The sequence below is a fragment of the Porites lutea genome, chromosome 10 (genome assembly GCF_958299795.1).
Source record: "Porites lutea chromosome 10, jaPorLute2.1, whole genome shotgun sequence".
Lineage (NCBI taxonomy): Eukaryota > Metazoa > Cnidaria > Anthozoa > Scleractinia > Poritidae > Porites > Porites lutea.
The window spans coordinates 25374135-25397460 of record NC_133210.1 but is presented as its reverse complement, the minus strand read 5'-3'; the positions used below and the strand labels follow the sequence as shown (position 1 = coordinate 25397460).

At 38.8% G+C, this 23326-nt stretch overlaps 1 protein-coding gene across 1 annotated transcript in view; it reads left to right on the top strand.

The window, feature by feature from the left end:
- Window positions 1-23326, top strand: part of LOC140949704 (scavenger receptor cysteine-rich domain-containing protein DMBT1-like) — a 54468-nt gene that overhangs the window by 21867 nt on the left and 9275 nt on the right. Inside the window, exons 9-15 of the mRNA XM_073398843.1 lie at window positions 376-687; window positions 1335-1640; window positions 3348-3656; window positions 4831-5163; window positions 16778-16813; window positions 18693-19004; window positions 22823-23140. Of these exons, the coding sequence (XP_073254944.1) occupies window positions 376-687; window positions 1335-1640; window positions 3348-3656; window positions 4831-5163; window positions 16778-16813; window positions 18693-19004; window positions 22823-23140 (1926 nt within the window). The remainder of the gene's footprint in view (window positions 1-375; window positions 688-1334; window positions 1641-3347; window positions 3657-4830; window positions 5164-16777; window positions 16814-18692; window positions 19005-22822; window positions 23141-23326) is intronic.

Below are 23326 nucleotides of genomic sequence, written 5' to 3'. Positions count from 1 at the left end.
CGAGGAATAAAAATACCTTATCTACTTTGTAGACGAGTTTATTACGATTTCAAAAACGACCGCAACGGAATCAATAGAAAAAAGAACTTTGCCTTCGTGATATTCATTCAGAAAACCCCTATTTCATTTGCAATTCACAGAATATCCGAAACTAAAAAATATATATATATACGAATCATCTGGTTTTCACCAAAGGGAATCATCTATTACTGGCCTTTTCATCAATTGGCTTGATTGACTCGAGGCAGAGAGAGCTACATATGGTGTCCTTAAAGGAACACCTTAACTTCTTTCCGGTTATCTTTCAGCCGCTTAGCTTGTTCATTTAACCGCGGATAAGATTTCACATCCACTTGAACTTTTGTGTTTTTTTAGCACGTTTAGTTGGAGGACAAAATCCGACAGAGGGTTTGATACAAGTCTACTACAACAAGACTTGGGGCTGGGTGTGTGCAGATCAGTGGGACAAACACGATGCTGATGTTGCTTGCAGAATGATGGACCTGAACGGCTCATCAACATTAAATTTCAATAACAAAGAATATGAGAAGGGAGGTTTTAGGGTATGGCATAACAATATGAAATGTTTTGGAAATGAAAGTTCCCTATTTGAGTGCGTTCATGACGGTCTAGGATCAAAAAACTGTGAGGGGCAGAGGAAAGCTGGTGTAATATGCAGATCAAAAGGTTAGAAATGTAAATAAATATAATTGTTATAAAGCTGGAAATTTTTTCCCAGCGCGCGCTTTCATTGATTACTTCGAAGTCACGTGACATCTAACAATGAAACTGTTTCCAGCCAAAATCTCGATGTCAACATTGAGATTCTCGGGAAGCAAAATTAACTGTTTCCCTCGGGACCAGTCATTAAGTGTTTATTATGAATTAACTAATTTCGGTTTTGTAATGAGAAGAGCCCATATAGATGGTACCAAATCAGGCAAATTGTGAAGTAAATCTATGTCACTGACAACGTGTTTTGACCAAATTTTCTACAGATTTGCAGCGACTCACATTACCTTGCAGTTCATTCCATTCATTCTTACCGCGTTTAAGTGGCCCCATGTAAGGTAATACAAGACAGCCTTGGTTAGCTTTGATTCTGGATTTCACTCATTAGCGGAATTAAAGATTCCTCCTGCTCAATCCGGATGCAAAAGCCCAGGATTCCAAACTCGAACAAGCAAAAATTTTCCAGATGACCTTACATGGGGAATCAGACAACATTAAGTTAAAAAGCTGTGGCAAAAAGACATTTTTTTTTAGTAGTTTGAAACAATAGAGCCGCTTCGGGCGTCTGCACAATAAATTCAGATCCTTTATTTTCACGACAGTTCGATTGGTTGACCTGGATGATGCTGCATCGCAAGGCCGAGTGGAAGTGTTTTACAATGGAACCTGGGGAACAGTATGCGATAATAGCTGGGATTTAAGGGATGCTAACGTAGTTTGCCGTGAACTTGGCTTCGGAGGAGCCCGCTCAGCATATCTAAATGCAGCGTTTGGGCGTGGAAAAGGAATGGTATGGCTGAATTACGTACAGTGCAAAGGAACTGAGAACTCATTAGCAGAGTGTAGACACAACGGTTGGGGACAGTCATGTAGTCACAGTAGGGACGTCAGCGTGGTATGCAGCAGAGGTATGAAAACAAAATTGGTCGTTATCTAGGCACGACGTTGTAATATCATCCTTTTAAACCATGTTTTCGTATCAGGATTTTTTTTTGTCTTTAGAGTCTATTTATCTATAATTCACTGATGCCTGTTTTGCGCATTTGAACACTTTCATTGAATTCACATTAGCGCAGAGAAAAATACGCTATACTTGTTGCTAACTTTAAGTACTACCATTTTTAAAGGCCCATGTTCACCCTAGATGCATTGCGCGCCCTGTACACTCCAGTAAAAAACATTTCGCGTAGTTGAAAATCGCTGCCTTCAATGTGTAAAGTCAATCTTTGTTAATCTTCCACAATTCGCTAAATCTGGTTTAAAAGAAAGTCTAAACAGGTTCTTTTGGTATTTTTCTTTACATCTTTTTGGATATTTTGGTGTGGTATCGAGCCTTTTTCTTTCTGTGAGTGTTTGTTTTCACTGCAGCACTTTCGATGGCGGCGCCATCGAAACGTACGGTTGGAAGTCCGCGTCGACGGGGGTCGCCGAAGTACATTCGTCTCCGTGAATCCGTTTTTTAAATCTCTGGAGAGATGGGAAAGAAGCTCTTGGTTGTAAATTCCACAGACAGCGTGTTTGCCGAGTTCCTTCTACGTCGAATGTTGATGTTCAATTGTAAACAAACTGAGGTCCCGATGAAATCAGTTGAAAGCAAAACAAGCGAGTCAATCTAACATGAACAATGCTTTATTTAATTTAACCTATGAAGCGAGTGATATCCTTAACATAAACTTATCGTCTGGCGTATCACGATTAAAGCTCTAAAGTAACGAGAACTGTTATTAGCAAACCAATCCTTAGCAAAACCTAAAGAAAGTGTAACACAGCGATTACAGCAACAAGGACTGTACGCAGTGCTGATTCGACGCTTTGTAAACACAACTTCTCGCTTATTCTTTCGACAACACATACCTAAGCTTCCTAAGAATTAACACAAAATAATAGATTGAGGAATCAAAACATTTCACAGTCGAATGGGGCTTCAGGAAAATCTCACCTGGTGCTTAGACGTTTGGTATTTTTATGACCTTCATTGTATTCATCGGACTCAACAAAGCATCCATACGCATTCACTACCAGTTTAAATTTTGAACTGCTTTCTGCGAAGTCGGCGATATATCTTCCTCCATTTAGAAAAGAATTAAAGTCTTACTGGCCTCTTTGATACTGTCTCTTTAAGCTTCGGTTAAGTCTGAGTTAAGCGTGAAAAAAGCTAGTCTTCCTCGCAGTCGTTTTTAGTATCGTCACGCAACGCTCTTCAAAAGTGGAAGCCAATCAAAACACTGCATTTAACAAAAGAATAATTTCAAAACAAAAACACAAGCGCGCAAAGCCGTTTTGGTGAACATGGGCCTTTAAGTCTGATAACGTCTGTAAAAGTCAGTCAGTTCGGCCTTACTTTTTTCGAAATTAGCGGCCCTGGATCGCTTATTCTGGAAGGGGGGCTTGACCTAGGTTACTTTTGAAGGTTTGTTATGTTTGGCTGTAAACTATTTATCGACCATTGGGAGGATTCCAAATCGAATCTTTAGAGTGTTGCTGTCATCGCTGTATTTTAATTTGTACATAACTGCCCCGTGGTGACTTTTTCCGCTCAATTTTTATTCTATCAGCTGTTTCAAAATTAACGATACTTTTGTTTGGATAGTTCTTTTTTTATTGCCTTTCCTTAGCTCGTTTAATTTATGGACAATCACACCGTGAGGGACTAGTACAAGTTTATCATAACAAGACCTGGGGCTGGGTGTGTACTGATCAATGGGACAAACAAGATGCCGAAGTGGCTTGCAGAATGATGGGTTTCAGCGGATCCGTAGCTGCATTTTATGGTGACAAACAAAATAACGAAACAGCGAATTCCACTGCATGGCTTAACAATATGCAATGTAACGGAAGCGAAAGTTCCCTATTTTCATGTCAGCACGGTGGCTTTGGATTTCATGTCTGTAAAGCAATTGCTGGTGTTCTATGCAGTTCAGATGGTAAGAAAGTTGCTGTCACGGATGAAACTATTTTCCCTTTTTTATATACTCATATTTTGTCGATCACAACGAGCGGCGCATCCGCTAAATAATATAATTAAGACACTGTACTCGGAGGAGATTTTCCGGCTCCCACCATATGGGTCAAGCTCGCTGATGTAACACCATGGAAAAATGTTTCACTTACCTCTGCTGAAGGGACACAAAAGGGGTCAACGTGAACAGTCTCACTTAAAACGATGTCATACACTAGTATCACAGAATTAATCGTGAAGTTGTTAGTTATATATTATCTAGAAGCTTGAAATAATGACTGCAGCAGATTCCAAGGCAGAATAACAAATTATATATTTTTTTGTTGGTTTAAAATTAATAAATCCAGCCCGGCCAACATCTATTCAAGGAGCAGCTCTATTCAGGGGACACTTGTCTCGGTCCCGAGGGTGTCCCCAGAATATAGGTTCCACTGTACAGGTAGAAACGAGGCTGGAGGTGACCTTGTTTTGTTCTTGTTTTGATACAACCTTCTCTGCCTTATTACGTAAATAATGTTATTCTGATGCTAACTAGTATTTTTAGGCCTAATTTTCATCAGAGAAGGAGGGAGGTTTGTAGAAGGGTCAACCTTAGCCTCCCGTTCACAAAAGGCTTAAGTATACTAAGCCCATAACTGTAAAAGGGCCTGTCGTAGGGGGAAAACCCTAAATCGACCATATAATATCTATCATTATCATCATCATCACTATTACTAATATGGAATTCATTTTACACAGTGGAAAACCCAAATTTACTTTGACATTTTCCCCGCTGTTACAGTTTCAGCTCTATACTACAACCCGAAGTATAATAATTTTCAGGCGAATTGCGCTGTCTTGTTCCGTTTTCTAAATCCGGCGGCTGAAATAATGTTAAATATGCTTTTCCATACACTTTTGAAAAAATACCCGAAATATACGGAAATAAGAACAAGGCCCTCGGGAGAAGAAAAAACAAAGTAGGGACCTTCAAGACGATATTCGCGGTGGGTTACCCATCTGAACAACAATGGGGCTTATTTTGATTGGCGCTACAGGTATATAAAAAAACCGTTTTGGGCGAGTATTATTGCGAGACGCGTATTCCTAGTTATTATTATCAGTACTTTAAAAATTATATTTATTTACTTTATGATCAGTTCGATTGGTTGATTGGGGTAACGTTACATCTCAAGGCCGCGTCGAAGTGTTCCTCAACGGAGTTTGGGGAGGAGTGTGCATGGGACGTTACAGCTCGGATTTAAGGGGAGCCAACGTAGTTTGCCGTCAGCTTGGGTATAAAGGAGCTGTGGCAGTAGCTTGGTCTTGGCCTAACTGGAGATATTATTGGAATCCAAAGAGAAGATGGATGCATAACATAAACTGTATAGGAAGTGAGAAGTCATTAACAAACTGTGATCACATTGTGTCACCAAGAGCCTGTTCCAGTTATAATAATAGGGAATCGGAAACTTGTGTTGTGTGCATTACAGGTATCAAAACCGACAAATTGTTTTTTTATGCAGACAGTCTAATTTATTATTTTCAGTATATTTTTCTAAAATCGAAGTTAAAGATATACAGATGCATGCAGGGTATATTGATAATTACCAGAAAATCATCACCTTCTTTATCAATTTTCTAACATTTTTCAGTCACAACATTTTCTAAAACTTTTCTGAAAGTTAATTAGGACATCTTATCAGAATGGCTCTGTGAAAACAGGTTTTGCCTTCACAAAAGGGAAAACTGACGGACGGGGAAAAACTCTAAAATTCTCTAGGAAAGGCCTTTTCCTGGGGACACTCGCTGGCTGCGGGAAGGCACGAGATCTCTTACGCCTGCTGAATACCCTTGAGACAATGATTACAACAGAACTTGGGTCCAATGTAGAAGTTTAATCCAAGACTATACTGCGGTTAGAGTCAGGAACATAACCAAAGAAAATCTTACAAAACATCGGTGTAAATACTCTAAGTTGATGACGCGATACAGATCAGGTCATGTACTAGCGAGGTAAATTACAGAACACAACAATCATTTGTAAAAGACTTATTGGCTGAAACTTAAGCCTGCTTTGAAACATTAATTACTTTCAAAAGCTACACAGTTGGATAACGGCTTCTTACAGGTTGATTACAGCTTGAAGACTAAATACAATTATGACTTGACAAATAAGTTTACGCTCAATAAATCAACAGGTTGTTTACGGCTGAAAGAAGTTATGACTAAAGAATAAATGATTTCTACACTGGCTTTTCATATTTTTATCAGCGAAAGCAAAATAACTGAATAACAATAAATTATCTCTTCACAGCTCGATTTGATGTCATTAAGTGCTATAAGCTTTTATAAACTAGTGTTCTAGAATCTCATGCCGCGCAAGAACATTATGGTCTGGACTTTTTACAATCCACAACCCGTAATTTCTAGCTATTTCTGACCAGAACAATGTATTATTTGCCTTCAGGTCTACACACTGGCGAAACCTAAGGTGAAAGGACTCAGTTAATTCACAAATTTAAAGCTGTGGGCGGGGTAATTTTACCCACAGAAAACATGCTAAAATGGGAATCGGAAAATGCTTTGATATAGTTTCGTCAGGTATATAACTTATATACTCTTAAATTAAAGTCACGGACATGGGGAAATAGGACTAGAGAAAATAGTCACGATAGTGAATAGGCTACCATCTTTTTATTCATTACTTTATTAAGTGTGTATCCCAAAACTAAGGCAAGAAGTCGATGACAATCTCTATTTATTACCTTTGGAATGGTTCCCTCTTTTCAGATTCTCGAGGTGACATATACACTACTTTGCCCACTACAAGGACAGCTACTTATAAAGTCTATAAAGGCATGTTTGATTATACTTAGTATTAAGGGCCTGTTTGCATGGAGGTGGAGGACCCCAGATAGGTGAGGTAACATGTGGTGGGTCAACCCAGGACAGGCGGGTTACCCCACCTAAGCGGGTTACCTCACCTAACTGGGGTCTCCCACCTCCATGTAAACAGGCCCCAACTATGATTTGCTTATGATGAACTGACCACTGAAAGCAGGTAATAATTAAGTGGGAAATTACAGACAGAGAAGGTCGTTACAAATACAATTTAAGAGACTTAGAATACGCCACTTCATATCGGCTTATTCGATCGGCCAGGGAAACTGCTTTAGTGAGTGGTCGCCCTAACTTTCGCTCCGTTCGTAACCAAACGTGTAGCAGTAAGCAGACGAAACTTTAGGAGCGATCAACCCGAGACAAGTGATAACACTTTATTTTTATCATTTAACCTAGCAGTAAGCTCTTGATCATAATTATTCTATCTTTTATGTCGTTGGTCCTTATTTGAACATAACATTTTTCGCTGAGGTCACTGGTTGCAGGAAAGATCCAGTTTTCTTGGCAAGCCGCTAAATAACGAAATAATCACTGAACTACAACTGAACGGAATTACGCATATTCTTTTAAGACCATCTCTATGTTGGATTTTACTAAAAGAGGAGTGAGGAAAGGGAAACGAAAAAAACAGTTTCATCTCAATGGCTGTGTACTTAGCCTCTCTTTAAAATAGAGACCTTGTGCAACTCTGAAATGACCTATCGTGACTTGTACTTCCACAACGTAACAACCACTTCTTCTGTTCAACTTTTCTTTACCGTTTCAACTCTACTTATTCCACCACCACATCAATTGTTTCGCCCAGTGGTGATGGCTTTCATTTAATGACAGCTTCGATTGTTTCTCTTTTGCAGATACTCATACAACTGCCCATAATCACGTGTATAATGAGCCAACCAGGGAAGTTTCAGCAAAAAAGATAACAGGTGTAATGGCAACGATACAGTTTTATCACGGCTCCATCATGCCGTATTGTACCTTAATTGTTATTGTTTTCATTTCTAATAAATAGCATTAATATCATAACTATTGATGTATTCTCTCTCAAGTGTTGCTGAGAGATGCATAGGTGACATGTGCTATATTTCTCGATCACGAAAAATGATGGAAAAACTCTGAGAGTCTAATTGGAAACAGAATCATTTTAGTATTATTAATGTATGCACCATGAATGTGAAGGCGTCCTTGCAAATGGTTATAATGTGGTCTATTAAACGGATACTTGGCAAGTGATTATAAGTATGAATATAGGAGGTAAAATACGGTAGGCGAAATGATAATTTTTGACTAACAAAAAAAGAATGACAGTCGACGTTCGATTGATTTTTCCCTTCTCGGCATGCATCGAATGAAGAGAATAACTATTTTTGCTCGATAGCTTTCGTATCCATACAACAACAATAACAACAACAATTGCAACAACAACAACCAACCATTTTATATTGCCAACTTAAAACATTTACAATAACAGAATAAATTAAAATAGATCAGGCGAAAAAACTACTCAGAATAGCAAAAAGAACTAAACGAGATGAGTCGGTTACAATGATTATAGGGTTGTATCACACATATAGGTACAGATCCGCAACTCGTAGTGACACTGAGAAGTAAAATAACAGGAAAAATACTTGCTAAGACAATATCCCATTGGTCAATCATCAGAAAGGGTCGAGAAGCACCAAGGTTTACAGCATGTTTAATTGTTTAGTTTATATCATCACGAAACCGATCGAAGAGAACGGCTGACTTAGGATTAATTAGCTATAGCGGCCTAGAGCCCTTATTTTTCGTAAACCATTTATCTGCTTAGTTTGGTTCGATTTGAATCAAAACTTGCGTATTATGATCCGACAAGAGCCATAATGGCTCTTGGTTCCGATACCCTTACGGGAGCATTGTCTCGTCTCATGTAGGTCGCATCATTTCTCTCATCTTATTTACTCCGTTTTCTGAATCACGGGTTTTCATGACCACTCTGTTTTATAAAGCAGTGATATTACAAGGAGGAATTTGACACTGATCACTTAGGGCTTAAATGGTTAAGGAGTGGAGACTGCTGACACTGAAGAACTGACTAGCTATCAACGGAGCCGGAACCAGTCAAAGGCGTTTTTAATTATTCTCTGATTCTTTGAAAAAAAGCCCTGTATTTCCTGTTTGTGGAAAAAATGAGACTAAATATATGAATAAATAAATAAAAAACAAGCAACTCCATCCAAATACTCGACAGAAAAAGGGAGAATTAAGGGAATGGAGTAAAGTACATCATAGTTAAAATAAGATAGCATTGTAATGGTCGGCCGCGCGTGTGTTGTTGAACCCGCACGAAAACGAGGTAAAAGTTTTTACTAACATCTGGCGAGATTTAAACTATGTGGTATCTGAACCAGTCAACATTAAGAAAACAATGTTCTCTAATAAGGAGACGTATAATAGATCCCTATGACTAAATGCAAACGTTTTAGAGCAGGGAAAGATAAAGGGCAGTTAGAGGTGAATCCAAGTTTAGTAGCAGTGCAGTTCTTCTGCAGATGGCCTCATAGTAAAGATCTCGCTAGGCACCTCGAGTGACGGCTATCCGTTGTCAATTATGAATGATTTAGACCGTTTTCATGTTTTTTTTTTTCCATTTAACCAACAAGCAAATGAAACTCATAAAAACGCCAGAAGAAGTTTGAAAAGTACAAATAGAATAACGCCGGTATCATAATTCATTCCGTAGAAACAATTACTTGAATTTACGAGTAAAAAATAGAAAAGTACATGTACCTGGAAATATATGTAACACTTAGTTGAGGCTAGGCTCGTAATGCACCTGATGGTGAAAGAGATTGCGGAAACTGATGAGATGTCGCCCAGTATATCAAACTAATAATCTAGATACATGCGGATGAAGAGATGGTCAAAGTGTCGGGGTGCATGGAAGAGAAGTATTGAATAACGAATAACGGAGATAAAAAGAAAAGGAATAATGAATTTTTCCTCTTCCACCCCGGAGAAAGGGGATAAAGTGTCAATGTTTGTGTAACCGCCGACAGGAAATGGTACATATTGCAAATTATCGATACCTGGTCCCCGAAGTGTCTGTAATAGAGAGGTTAGGTTTGTATGAATTTGCTCCTAAGGGCCGAGATTTTGTGTCCGTTGTACGTATTATTAATAGAGGTTGTTTGTAGAGGAAATGTATGAGAATTTTGTCGGTACATAGGAAACTGTCCGTACTAGAGAGGGTGTCCGTATGGAGAGGTTCGACTAATTATGTTCCCTTTTCACCGGATCCTTTTTTTTTTCACAGACGGCGCAACGGAACAGACTCTTTTCCCCACGGTAGTTGTTTTAGGAATTTGTCTTGCCTTATCTGTCGTGGGCATCAGTGTGCTTGTTTGGAAGTATTATCGTCATTTACATGAGGAAAGGATAAATAGAAAGGCACAGAAGAGTCAACGTAAGAACAGTTTCAGTACGCCAAGAGAAGTCGAAACTCCTCTCTATTTCGAGCTTAGTGGAAGAGGCACAGAAGATGAACAAGAAAGAAGTTACCAGAGATTACAGCATATCGATACCTCCTCCATATATGAGAATGTTGCAGTTGTGTGCAAAACCGGAGTAAACCGCCATGCGGCCTACGAAAACGTAAGAAATTCAAACATATTTGCCGGTTTCAAACATGTCCGTGTCAGCTCTTATTACCCTTGAAAAAAATTTATAAAAACACCTTTCTATACTAGTACTTTCAGTATTTTGACGACAAAAAGCTAGAACCCGCAGAAGATGTTAGGCATTTCGCGAGATTAGTAGTCTGTGCCAGACGTTCGGCCAGAGCAGACGAGCGAAAAGCGGACGAGCAATGAATAAGGGAGCGAACGAAAAAGGGCGAGAAGAAAAAAGGGGAGTGTCTGTTAGCATCTTCTATAGACGAATTTTGGTTTAATCGCTGTTTTCGTGAAAATAACCAGAGAAATTTCAAAAAGAGCTCAGCATTGCGTTTACCTTGATTTACACGTTTTCGTGTTTTTCGATATCGCACAAGTTTACTTTCGATTAGCCGGTTGTATAGTGTATGAGGGTCATTTACAAAACGAACGAGTGATATTGACGTTTCGAAAACATTCAAAGAGTAGCAAAAACTTGTCTGCATATTAAGTCCAGTCATTTTGTATACCCTTTTTGTAGAAATTCTAAGATATCTCGAAATTCCTCTTATAGATTATATTTATGTGAAACTTCACACAACGGAAGGCAAGCACTCAAAGTATAGGAAGCGTCAAACATTTCTGAAGAAAATGCCGGGCTTTAATTCGATTTAGAGCTTAAACTATTGTGACGTCATTGTCACGTGATATTTATTCCGATCGCCTAAAAAATGATATCATAATAAGTTTAGTCTATGTGTGATGCATATGTATAATGGTTTTACAATATATAAAGATAAATTTGTTTAAGTCTGAAAGATTCAAAGATAAAAGGTGTACCTATAACAAAAATAGTTACTGGGTCGAGCCATCGTCATGTGAAAATGGAACGGTTTTAATTTTGGATGAATAATCCATCTGACTTTGTAAATCTGTTTAACTGCCAATCGCCGTCTCTAAGGTTACAACGGCCGGTTTCGACTTTGCTTGGTTACGTCGTCCATAAACGCTAAATTAGGAATTTTAGTCGTACAAAAACAGTAAATAAAGGGTGATGCAGTTCTGCATGTGTAAAATTGTTATTTTGCCCATTTTTAATCGTAAAAGTACCTCGATACCTTAAAGAATACGCTTGTCAAACTTAGCTCCCAAATTTAAAGATTCATTGGAATATGATTGTACAGCAAAAAACTACATTCCATGGCAATTATTTCAGTGAAAGAAAATAATGATCGCTGATTGCTATACGTCGTTCAGCTGCGGAAAACAGCCTGCAAATGCTGGTAGTGATAGTAAACAATAGGGAACTTAAGCACCAGATGTTCTTGGTATCACGGACGCCAACCGGAGGATTTTTGCAGCATGACAGCCACCGCGCATGTCAAGACGTTCCTGAGCTGCGGTCACGGACTTCAAAACGCGAGTTCTCAGGTTGAAACCAGAGGTTCAAATTCTGGGTTCTTCGGAGAGTATTCGTCATACAAAAGTAGAAATTCCTCGTCTGAAATAACGTTTTCTTCGTAAGAAAGAAACAGAACTTAACGCAAATCTCTGAAAGACATTTTCAACTGAATTATTCTGTCGACCGGCGTTCATAATGGTTTCACGTTGTTTTGCTTAATGATTTGCACTTGGCGTGCAAACCGCGTCCCCGATCCAGTTCTGCGCTGCCAGCCATGCCGTTCGTGAATCAAGAACGTCTGGTGCTTAAGTTCCTTAATTTGCAATCTCTACCCCAGAGCTCTTCTGCGCATGCAGAGTCGTTTAAAGGTCACTATTGAAAACAATATTACAGGCTCAACTTACCCGTCTCTCCCCACAGGCGAGCCAAACTCGGTGCGTAAATTAACGCAAGTTTCGATACTGTTTTGCATATTACGAACGATTTAAAGAATTTGTATGAGAAATTCAATTTTGTCGTTAAACCGTCGAAATATAGGTATAAATATAGAAAAAGATTTTACTTACGTAAACTTGGGCCTGTTGTTGCTTTTTTCTGTGTAACCTGGGCTTAATAGGCCATTTCCGAGTTCCCCCGGGCCCCTCAGTTTCAAAACGAGGGTAGGTGCTCAGCCTTTGGTATGGAAATCATTTTTCATTCTCATGCAAATAAAACTCATTTTCACAAGAAAGGTTGTGCACCTAGCCTCATTTTGAAAGTGAGGGTTTTTGGATCTTGGAAGTGGCCTATTTATGGCCATTTTATACGGTTTTGCGGTTTTTCTGGGCAATCTGACGTGCGCTCAGGAACCTCGATGACTGCGTGTTGAGTGGTGAACGCGAACCTTTTATATACGCTCATCCAATTGTATGATTCCAAACACCGCTCACGCGCAATCAGAAGACTATCTGAGGGTAGGAAGATCCATGTTTTGTCATGCAATATTGATTACCCGGATCCCCTCAGTCCATGTTCGCGTTCACCACGCAACACGTAGTCATCAAGGTTCCTGAGCGCACGTCAGATTGCCCAGAACCAAAAGCTTTCAAAACATTTTTCCACAAAAAACACATCGCAATACCCATGAGGTGGGGAAGGGATAAGAGACTGACTGGTGGAGGATTTGGCTCCTTTTTTTACACGGAATTCATAAATTGTCTACTGAAATATGAAGAAAGGCCAATTTAAGCTCCAAAAGCTGCCCCGATATCTCAGGATTACTTGAGAAGTTGCTAAGAATGCAAAAAGTTGCTCGAAATACGAAAAATTACCATAAAGTTCCCGAGCAACTTGTGGAAAGCCCTAAGCCTGGAACAGGCTAAGAGACCACTTACTTCGTGACAGGACGCAAAAAAGAGTGACCAGTCCTCAGAAACATATATAATCTTCAAAGAATTAATGTCATGTGACGTAGCCAAGACTGTGCTCCTGTTCAAATAATATTACCACCACTCTTATGTTAATGTAACTACGATAATGATTTCAAGTCTTGTATATTTTTTGTAAAAATGACATATTACTTGCAGGTTCATGATGGTGCTAAAAAGACGACTTTTCCTCGCACTTTCTAACAGGCGGATGAACGTTTGTAACGTTACAATGGGCAAGAAAGCACTCCGTTAACAGCAGAACACAACAAAAAATCCTCTTAATTATTTCCCGACGTTTTATGTGACTTTTCAACCATTCAGGGGGTTGTTATCAGTTTAAATTACATTTAGTATCCACTTTGTTTCCTTTGTTAATAAAAACACATAAAAGAACCAGACCAATATCCTGCCATCATGACCAAACAGTTGATCAATAAAGGATATATTGTATGACCAAAAAGAGAATTTCTTTCTTGTGGAACCAACCCCGGAAACCTCTTGCGGATAAGATGGTCCCACCAAAACTTGCAGACTGAGCAATCAAATTCCTCCTTTTGTTAAGCTTGTGATATATGATATAAGTTTTCCTTTCTAAAATTGATAGAAAATGACGAATTTAACATTCCAAATTTCCATCTCCGGCAAAACCTTGTTGACAATTGCCCACCGTGAGAACACTGCATTTGTTGTCACCTACTTTTTAACCACTTTATGCATGAAGATACACACTTCCTAGCCTGCGTAGCATGGCGGTTTTGTCGGGAGCACTACTGAGCGGCAAAGCCGCAAAAACGCGCGAAAAGCGAAGAATTTCTTGAAGAAAATAAAAGTTTTTAAGCCTCTCATGATAAGCGACACAAACATAAGAACAGGCAATATTGAGTTATATACGGAGGGACAAGATAATCATTAAATTTTAAGTTAGACTACGCGGTACGAAATCGAGTATCCACTCGTACTTGGTTTGAGAACTCGTACACGCACTCATTCTCGTAGTTGTAGAAATTATCCCGTAGTCAAAACTGAGTTTCATTAGCTAATATTTGATCCTTTTTTTGCCAAAGTTATTTGGCACAGTTTAAGGAACGGCAAGACATGAAGAGCTAACTAAAGCTTCATTTAACACAGGGCATGCGTCCTCTAAGTCCAGTTTTCACTTTTTGTGTACCCTGTTTTATCCGTTATTTCATCTTTCTTTAATTTTTGGTTTTTGTTTTTTTCATTTATATACACAAAACGAAATATCTCCTTGGACCTCTTCTTGGCACACTGTGATAAACAAACTGACCCTCTTTGTAAGACACTTACATCAATCTTTGATGAATTATTTTATATCTTTTTTAATAATAATAATAATAATAATAATAATAATAATAATAATAATAATAATAATAATAATAATAATAATAACAACCTCTTATTGATAGCAAAACTAATTATTAAAACCTATTTTCAATTAATTTCGCTGATGAAGAAAAATATATAATATATATATTCATTCAAAGCACTATTTACAAGTCATTTCATTTCATAAGCTCCCGTTCATTTCGATTTAAAAAAAAAAACTCATTTCAATTAAAAACAATTCATTTCGATTAAAAATGAAATAAAAATATAAACAAGATCCTAAAATACTAATTTACAAGCCCATGCCACCATCACCCTCTAAAATCAGCGGACACACGCTTGGCTCGCGGCGTTTGCGCTAACGTTTGATAGACTTTCAAAAATTTCCTTCCTAAGAAGCTCGTGGGGTTGTAGCAAGTCTGACTACGGACAAAGTACATCGCTGATTGCCCTTTACTCCCCGGAAAAAAACAAAACAAAACAAAACAATAAGGAAAGCAACAACAACAACCAGTGACAGCATTATCAAGAAGTGAACCAGGTCTCTTAGAAATTTGTTTCATAATAAATTAATAATAATTAATAATTAACTATTCATGAAATGGCGGCTTTCCAAGGTATGATATTCTGACCTTCAGTTTCACTGAGGCTAATGTGCCCTAACACGTGGTGTAAAGGCGAGTTCGAAAGCTTAATAACATGAGTTCAAGATCTGAAATCAATCATGTGTTTAATAAATGTTATCGCGCTCATTTCAAAGAATAGCAAGGCCAAATCCAAAATTTCGGTTTTTCCTCTGCGTGCGTGTTTCATCAGTTCAGTGATATACGCTGCAGCCCACTGTTGGGGTTTTATTCATCCCCTTCAGTAAAAGGATATACAAAGCGAAATATTTTCTTGGCGCATTTTGATGAACAAGCTGGCACTCTTAGCTTTTGTTAGGCGAATTTGGATGAGGATCAAATTTTGCTAACGCGGATCAGCAGACTAGAATGAACGAAAATGATGTGTATTGGATTCAGTTCCACAGTCGCGCCCTTCTGAATCACAGACGAAGACTAAAGCGATGTTCACGAAGATGAAAACTCGCGATTTTATTGTGTTCTTGGCCTTTTTACTTTTATTTTCGGGTAAGAAATGTCTTTCCATGCTTAATACTAAATTCTTTTTCACTTTAAACGATATTTACCCAACGTTTTCTTTCATTCATAAGTTCTGTAGCCTTGTTTTCGACACTCCGCCGCCAATGATGTATTGAACATAGCCAACATACGCGTTAACTTCACTGTCAATAAAACTGAAAGAACGATAACGATCAACGACTGGAAATTCATACAGCAAAAAAGAAGCCAAATCGTTTGGAATGTAGAAACTCAAGATGTACACGAGATACCGGTAGAAACTGTACAGTACAGTATCTTTATTAAATCTCCACTATGTGGCTCTTCCGATTTAATTTACAAATTTGGAAAATAAAAGGAGAAAAAAGGCTAATTTACAAATCTAATTATTAATAATAAATGGGAAAAAAAGGAAAAAATAGCTACGATAATATATCGTATATACTATATACATATTAACTTGTTATTGACTTATAAATACTCTAATGACAAACTGTTGTAGTCATGCTAGTTGTCGGTGTGACATAGCTCCAATTGTGCACCACGCTTGAAGCTATTGAGCGTTTTACTATTTCTTGTGTTTGCGCTTAGCGAGTTCCAAGTGTTTATAGATCGAGAATGAAAGGAACGTTGTGCAGTAGCTGTCCTGCACATAGGAACGTCGAGGTTTTCCCTGAATCTGGTATAATTAAAACTACGGATTCCTGTTCTTTTACTGTTGTAGCTATTTAGGAGGAGGGCGCAATTAAGTCCATTTACTTTTTTACAACTGTCTGAAATCACGGACTAACATAGCCCGTACATTAAGTTATGGACCACAAATCGACCAATCGAAGGGAAGAAAACAGGTTAGCTATATAACAAAAACTGTAAAAACTCGGTTGCTATCGTGACGTCAATGTTACGTCAAGAGGACTAATAAATTTTAGGAAAGACGCTAAGTTTAGTGATCATAGGTAAAATTTGTATGGAGTTATTCAGCATTTTAGTATTTTAGTGAGCAAAAGCACTCCTGGTCTCAATTGGGGTTAATCAACGTTAGGGTCTGAAGGCCATGGCGGCACATCACTACTCAAAATTCCCTACAGTGCATCCCCCGGGGGGACCGTTGAATGAAAAATGTGACTTTTCGCTTGGCCTTGATTGTCTGCACTGATAACGCTGACACTCTCAGATACGTAGTCTTTCCGATGTCACTGTTATTTTGCAGTGCTTTTGATAGCCTCGCTCTTTGGTGAAAATATCGGTAAACTATAAATAATTAATAAAGAAATTGTTGTTTTCATTTTCAGGTTCACTACTGCACTATATTGAAGCAGCTGATGCTGGTAAGCTATTTACGTCGTCACATTCATTAGTCTGTACTATGGACAATAGTGTGATGTTTTTACAAGTCACGGGTTAGAATATCCTAAGTGACCGCGCGGCACTAAACCGTTTAATAACAAGGTTGGAGTTGACCTTTGTTGTTGACCATAAAATTATTCTTTAGCCAACTAGTATTTTTCATCCATCAATATAATTTCAGTATGAAAACAAAGGAGGTTTGCTTCATAACAAGGTTAACCTCATCCCCTTACCTCGTATTTCCCCTAGTTTTCCTCGCGAACGATTTAACTCGTTTTCCCCGATCATCTGAGCGCCGTGCTCTACTATTTGAACAATTCAATTTACTCTCTAAAGGACTATAAGTCATTCTCGGAATATCGATCCTCCAAATTCTTCTTTGATGAGTTATAGAAATAAGTCAGTAACGATTAAATTTTTTCGATGTGCTTTTTGACATTAAAACCAAAAGTGAATTCCATAACACCAAACAGTTGAGTCACTGCACTTACGTTTACAAAGGATAACTTTTTACAGCAAACTACGCGCGCACTGTCTCTGAATAAAACAGTTCAAGGTGTGTAGCATGAAAAAAACGAGTCAATTCCAGAGAATTCATGAGTCAGTATTTTCTGCATTGTATTCCACTTTATGAGTGATGCTGTCGGTGAATCAGAAGACGGAGAAACGTGAATATTGAGCTCTGTTCTTTTTTTTCTGGAACAAACAAAAAAATCTCAAAAGTGCACGTTGCTTTTCTAAAACATACGCCACTCTACATTTCCCATAATGTACTTTATTTGCCCCCCAAAATTTTGCATAAACATTGTTTCCAATTTCTCTTGGGACGGCTGTAATACCCAGGAGAAATGAAAAACAAAGGTTGTGCAAAATTTGGGGGGAGGCGGGGGGGGGGGGGGGGGGGGGGGGGGGGGGGGGGCAAATAAGGTGCATTATGGAAAATGTGGAAGTGGCGTATTCTTGGTTTGCAACCACGTGACAAGGCGGCCATGTTGGGGGTCAACACTATAGCACCTTTTTTCTCAAAGAATTTACATGAAAATAGAGTTTAGTTCATCATTGATCATTTTAGCTTAAGTGAAACTTAATTTTATTTCTTAGTTTTATGCTAATCCGGCATTTCACAACCTTCCTTTCGCTTGACCCATACTAGCTGTATTCTTATTGTAATTATAGTTTGAAGATATTCGTTGTAAGGATATTTTATAATTGTAATATAGTTTTTTACTCTTTTTAGTCTTATCCATACATATATTTGTAGTTCTTTTTCGTTAACGATATGTATTTTGTCACTTAATTTTTGTTTTGTAATTTTAGTTTGAGGGCCACTAGTTATTCAGTTGAAGTACTGTCCCGTGTTACCCTCGTTAAATAAAGTTGATTATTATTATTATTATTATTATTATTATTGTTATTATTATTATTAGTTCCCAGAGGAGAGAAATGCTTTTGTTCTTGACCACCAACATGGTCGCCGTGACGTCACGTGCCGCGACCAGCAGTTAGTGTAAAAGAGCCAGCAAAATATCAGTAGCTTTTTTTAAGCAAAACTCTTGAAATTCATGATATAAAATTCGGGGCCAAATGTTTAGTAAGGAATGATTTGACCAAACAGTACTGAGGGTCCATATGGGCTTCGCTGCATGGGCAGTTGTGAGATTTTTTTGCTACACCGAGCAGTTTTTAGTGGAGCTTTGCGTGACGATTCCAAAAACGGCTGGGTGTAGCAGACTAGAATTGATGTAGATTACATGTGTAATTTTGTTTTGACGAGGAGAAGAAAAAGAGTGGATATTTTCGTCGCCCTGGAAGATAAAAAGACTGATTAATTGTTAATTATTTTTCTTGCTCAATTCCTAGTCGTTCGGTTGGTTGGTGGACGTGGGCCTTTTGAAGGTCGAGTAGAAGTGTTTCAAAGTGGAACCTGGGGCAGAGTGTGTGGCTACAAGTGGGATTTAAAAGACGCCAAAGTAGTTTGCCGAGAACTTGGATTTCCAGGAGATCATGCTGCTTACCGCCAAGCATTCTTTGGGCAGGGAAATGGGCCAATATGGATGAATAATGTTAAGTGTACTGGAAATGAGATTTCGTTAGCAGAATGTCGGCACAGTGGCTACTGGAGGGGGAACGACTGCTATCACGAAGAAGACGCTAGTGTTATGTGCTATGGAGGTGATTAGAAAAAAACTTGCTAATTATAACAATTTTTATCTTTCTCTTTGATACATAGGGTTCGGTTTTTTAGTCTGTTTTGCAAGTTATCGTCAATAAATTTAAATCCTAAATGTGTTAAATCTAAAAATAGTATGAAATGTGAAAATAAAGGTTTCTCCAAAGGTCAGTGATCTTACACGGGACGGTTCGCAACGACTTTAGCGCAACACAGGGTTCAAATGCTGGAACAATGCTTCGAAACAATGTAACAACAAATAATGTTGTAACTCTGTGTTGCGCTAAAAATCGTTGTTGCGAATCGTCCCGTGTAACATCACCTTAATGCCGTGCTTCTAATAAGAATAAAGCTAAGTCATATTTTCGTCAACACTGTCACTGACATGAGTACGTGATAAACAAAACAAATAATTTTGCCCGCAGAAGCAGACACGAAAGCAGACGTACATCAGTACCTTTATAGCTCCCATGAGAGACCGGCGAGAACGAGCAATGACTTTGTTCACAAAAAATTGTCGGGAAGTCTTTCTCTGAAGGCGGTTTGCCGCGATGCAGTTTGCGTAAGTTAATACTCGGAGAAAAAATGTAGCCACTTTGTTACCAAATATATTTTCTTTAATGAGCCAAAGCAAAGTCCCCATGAGCAACAAAGTTCTCACTGACGGAGCAAAAATTTGTTAACCACCTTAAGAAGGTGTTACAACGCCCAAGTTGACTTTTAACGTAAGGATAATTATAGTTGTCTTTCATGCTAATATCCCTCGGTTTCACATGTGAGCAGTATTATTATTCACTCAAAATATTTCTCCTTTTCTGATTGGCTAAAATCCCACGCATAATTCATCACCATAACTTGCTATTGTCGACCAAATTTGGAAGAATTTTGCGATATGTGAAACTATGAGCAAATTGCCAGATTATTGAACTGTTAACCAAGAAGACCTGGGGACGAGGTTGAGTTGTTTTCGTGGTGAGCAAAAGAATGGCGGAACATTTCACTCGTTTCACGAGGAATAAATAGACGAACTATTTGCTAAACACATAGCAAGAACAGCGAGAAGACAATTCGACGGACGACATCCGCTATTTGGAAAATATTTGCGGAGCTGAGGGAACAATAACCATTTGTCTCCTAAACTTGCTGATTAACATGCACTATCGACGATAACTTCAACACCCTTCTCGATCTCCAAAATTCTTCAGAGGGTCATGTTTATGTAGCAGCTGCTCGGAAGAGAATCCACCAATGGTGCGTTTCCCTGAACCCAAACAATACTAAAACAATTGAAAGAATGACATGTCATTGTTTCCTGCGACCAATTAGGAGAGACCTTACGAGCAGCTCCAACACTATTCTCTTTTCAGATGATACTCAGTCTCATTCAATAATTGTTAATTATCATCCACAATTCCAGAATGAAGCGAGCTTTTAAAATCCTATTAAATGTCACTCCCACCATATTCCCTTTTCAGTGGCCGGAATGTTCGGTTGTGTTAACCACGCAGTAACAAACCGTGCAAGGATCGATTGCCCAAAACACAGTTTTAGCTTGACAAATGGCGGAAAACAGAGTGCGCGGTAGCCTGAATTTCATCCGATTGCTTCGAGTCGTTTTCTCCTCTCAGCAACGTGTGAATCGACAAGCCGTTAATGCCGTCCAGTGACGTCACTATACCCTGAAAACCGCGTAGTGATTTTGATTGGTTGATTGTCTAAACATTGGCATTATTATGTATAATTAGGAGAAATTTTAGCGGGATTTTCGCTTGATATTCAGCGGATCGCATCGGTGGCATGCTCGCGTGGAGTTCAAACATTTCGATAAATCTTTATCGTAAACAGCAAAATTACCTTTGTCTTCGAAACTGAATTGCTACATTGAACTGCGAATGAAGAATCATTGTGGAGAATCGGTAGGTCTTTCATTTAGAGCCGCTTTGTGGTTTCCGCAGCGATTTTGTTTATGTGAGACCAATGTCATGTTGTCATTCGACCTTCTTGCTATTTTCACCGTCAAATACTAGTGTGATGATTCTGTTAACTTTTCTTTCTTGTTTCCTTGTTTTCGTTTTTCTTCGTTAAGGACCAAATAACTTCTTTTCAATTAAACTGAAGGAAATTGTTTTTGAACTAAGTGTTCCGTGTGTGTATTTCAGTTCATTGCGTGATTGCGACCGAGTTTGAATTACAACCGGTTCAGGGTACTGTAAGCAGTTGATACTTTGAAGACCTTTGAACGTTAAATATGAATTACGATCGAAAAGAGTAATGCAATTCTGTCAGCTGTTCTGTATCATACAAACGATATTTCTTGGTTTGCACATGAAAATCGTGTTTTACTTTTTGCATGAATTAAAGCAAAGGAGTTGTGACGTCACTAGACGGCATTAACGGCCGGTCGATTCAGACGTTACTGAGGGAGTAATAACGACTCGAAGTAATCGAATGAAATGCAGGCTAGGGTGCGCGGACGATCTCGCGAGCAGGGTTTTCCCCAAACGGTGACGCATGTGCAATACTTTTGTCCATGGGGGGTCGTAAAAAGACAATAGGCCACATTTGCACGATGGCGTCATTTTACTACTACGACTAGAATCCTTTTCGTTTTTTCCTTTCATGTTTAAATTTTGTAATCTCAGTCAGGTTTGAAGAACAAAAGCCCTAATTTGCACGAGAAAGAAAAACCATGAAGGATTCTGGTCGTAGTAGTAAAATGATGTCATAGTGCAAATGGCCTATTCCACGTTAAATTTCTCAAAACCTAGCCGTACAACCTGGGTTCAATTTGGAGGACGAAACCGTAAACATTTTTTCAAACATATCCTTTAGACAGTTTTTCATTTATTATAAAAAGAGGCTGAGAAAGTTCCCCTTTTTCGGCATTTGCAAATTGCAGTGATTATCAGTTCAGTAGGGACCTTCAGCTGCTAAAAATGTTCCAGTTTGAAAAAGTCGATAGTTTTCATCCGAAAACTGTAGTGAGGCACCTTAATTAATGGTCAAAGAAAATTGTGACATTTACGTGTAACTCGGGAAAAGATCTTTTATCCCATACCCGCCAAACTCTTGCGCCAACGAATATTAGCTTTCTCTCCTATAAAGACCAGAACTGAAATGCCAAGCGAAAGAATAACGCGGTTCAGGAAAAGCGAGAGAAGAGGAGGGGACAAAAAAAGAAATCTTGAATCTCAAGATTTATTTGTTTTCTAGGCTTGCCCGAACTTCGGAAGCTGATATTTTGCATCAAGAATAGAAGGCGAGGAAGTTGGTCTTTTTGCACGGATACTTAACAGAAACTGGCTCGACGCGGCCTTCAAATGGCGTTTAATTTAGTTCCAGCAAAACCTCTAAGATCAAATGAGACAAGACGTTCTATCCTTGCAATTGACATTTTGTGGCAGGCACAGTAGTATAAGGTGGTCTAACCTCCCTCAAATGCGGATATAAAGAATTCGCCGGGACAATAAATCATTAATTGAAGAACGACACCACAGACGCGTACATAAGATCTAATTATACTCTTTTTTAGACGCCAATGCATTTTTAAGAACACCACATATTGAGCACAGTCAGCTTTTACCTTTCCCAATGGAAATGAGACCACCATTTTTACGGTGTTCATCCAAGACTACAAGACCCAGAGATACCGTATTTTTCCGCTCCCGGGATCAAACCCGCCACCTCCTGCTCTATAGGCCAGAGCTCTACTGACTAGCTAAACCTGCCGCTCTTTAAGACCGATCGTTTCCCTAGTGGTTTATTCTTCACCGAATCAAACAACACCGTTCTATAATATATTCTTTATTTTTTCCACCAGCTCGTTTAGTGCATGGGAAATCACATGGGGAAGGACTAGTTCAAGTTTACGCGAATAGTACATGGGTGTGGGTATGTGCAGATCAGTGGGACAAACAGGCTGCTGATGTGGCTTGCAGGATGATGGGGTTTGATGGATCGTCATCATTATCAACTCTCGAGAACAAAAACGAGAAAATAAAGGATGTCCGACTGTGGCTTAATAACATAAAATGCACTGGAAAAGAGTCTACTCTCCTGCTGTGCCACCATGATATTTCGGTGGGATCACAAAACTGTAAAGGAAAAGGAAAGGCTGTTGTAAAATGCAAACCAAAAGGTAGGGAATTATTGCCCCTGCAGGGATTTCGCCCGAGGAGGCATCCCAGTAGCTCGCGCGTACATATAGAAAAGTACTTACAGTTGAAATATGCAGTCTGTATGCCAGAAAAAATCTCGATTTGCTTGATAAGGGACCTTATGGAATCGTTGGGTAATGATGACGTTTCTATTGTTCACGCCCGCA